This window comes from Propithecus coquereli, unplaced genomic scaffold (genome assembly GCF_000956105.1).
Source record: "Propithecus coquereli isolate 6110/MARCELLA unplaced genomic scaffold, Pcoq_1.0 Scaffold1726, whole genome shotgun sequence".
Lineage (NCBI taxonomy): Eukaryota > Metazoa > Chordata > Mammalia > Primates > Indriidae > Propithecus > Propithecus coquereli.
The window spans coordinates 24223-25858 of NW_012141925.1; the positions used below are offsets into that span (position 1 = coordinate 24223).

At 52.6% G+C, this 1636-nt stretch overlaps 1 protein-coding gene across 1 annotated transcript in view; it reads right to left on the reverse strand.

The window, feature by feature from the left end:
- Positions 1-1636, reverse strand: part of LOC105808423 (spermatogenesis-associated protein 31A6-like) — a 6949-nt gene that overhangs the window by 1783 nt on the left and 3530 nt on the right. The window contains exons 2-3 of the mRNA XM_012642077.1: positions 581-1631; positions 63-412 (exon numbers count right to left, since the gene is read on the reverse strand). Coding sequence (XP_012497531.1) covers positions 63-412; positions 581-1631 — 1401 coding nt within the window. The remainder of the gene's footprint in view (positions 1-62; positions 413-580; positions 1632-1636) is intronic.

Consider the following 1636-nt stretch of genomic DNA (forward strand, 5'->3'; position numbering starts at 1 on the left):
TGGCTGGTTGACTGCCGGCTGCACAGCTCTGCATTCTGCTCTGCTGTGGGTGGGAGGCTGGCCTGCGGTAGCCAGGAAACTGACAACAAACAGGGGCGTGGAGCTCCCCTTTGTAGCGGTTGATCGTCAAGACATGAAGTTTGTGGCGAATCATTATTTTCTCCTCCGGCATCTGTCTGACAGCTGTCATGAACCCCTGAGCTTCTGCAGTGTTGCTGTCCACACATGATCTGTTTCTCAGTGTTCCCTGCCTTTGGGCAGCAGTTAATACTGGCTTGCCTTTTGTCTTGGGACTAATCCATTGAAGAAATCGCCTGAGGGTTTTTCTGAAGTGGTTTTCTGGAGGAACCCGTTTCTTTGTTGGCAAGGGCTGGTGTCGTTCACCATAAAGAGTGTCCTCTGTTCTCCTGACCTGGGTAAGCTGGGAGGTTCCCAATTCTTCAAACCTTTCTTTGTGCTTTTCTGAGTTGAGCTTCCTACCACTCTCACTCTTGTAAGCAAGGGCAAACAACTCACTTTGAGTCTGGCATGAGTCCTGATATTCGGGGATCTTGTGAAGGGCGTCTTCGGTTCCCCTGACCGGGGTAAATTGGGAGGTTCCCAATTCTTCACATCTTTCTTTGTGCTTTTCTGAGTTGAGCTTCCTACTGCTCTCACTCTTGTAAGCAAGGGCAATCATCTCCCTTTGAGTCTTGCTTGAGTCCTGATATTTGGGGATCTTGGGCTCCTGCGGCCCCAGGCTGCTCCCTCTGGCTGCCATGAGGTCACCTAGCACCTGGGATGCTGGCCTGTCCCCAACAGGTGCACTCTGGAGGTAGCTCTGGGGCACCTGAGAAGCCAAACTGTTTGCATCAAGGAGTACATCAGAGACACTATCTGGAAGGAGCACAGGAGAGCCACAGACACGAGGCTGATAGACTTCTGACTTTGCTGCCACTCCGGGCTCAAACTCACTAACCATCCCCGCCAGAAGGCAGAGATCTTCTGGATCTCGGGCAACACACATTCTAGGGGGTGGAGGGCTTTTACTGGCTCCTGGAGCCTCTAAACCACGCACATGCTCATTTGTGGCTTGGAAGCTTGCCTGCATACTGGATCCCAAGATGACTCTATGTTGTGGCACTGCTGCCCTGGTCTCCTCAGCCCTGGAAGACTGAGATCCTAAGTTCCTGCTCTGCTGGGTTCTGCCCATGAGGCTGTATCTGAGGGGCTGAGAAGGCCACCTGCCCTCCTGTCCAGGCAGAGGGGCTGCCGAGGGCCCACAGTCATTATTAGATGGGGCCCCTCGCATGGCTTTCTGGATTGTCTTATGTGCGGAGGAAGCAGCAAGATGGCTGGTCAGTGTGGAGAATGACTCTTCTCTTGTCCCCTTCTTTCTCAGACCTGCCTGACATAGTTCTTCCAGGAATTTGGCCTCAGATTCACAGGTGGCTGAAGGGTGAAAGGCACTCCGTGGAAGGGGTGAGGATTGAGCCTTTTTCAACTTAAGGACGTTTATGGGCTTGAGGACCTTGAGGGGTAAGCTCCACCTGTGCTTCACCCAACACCTTGCAACATGCTTTCCAAGATCCTGTTGCACGCATGGACTGAGGAAGGAAAGATCCTGGGAAGTGTTCACACAGGTTTCCAAACTTTT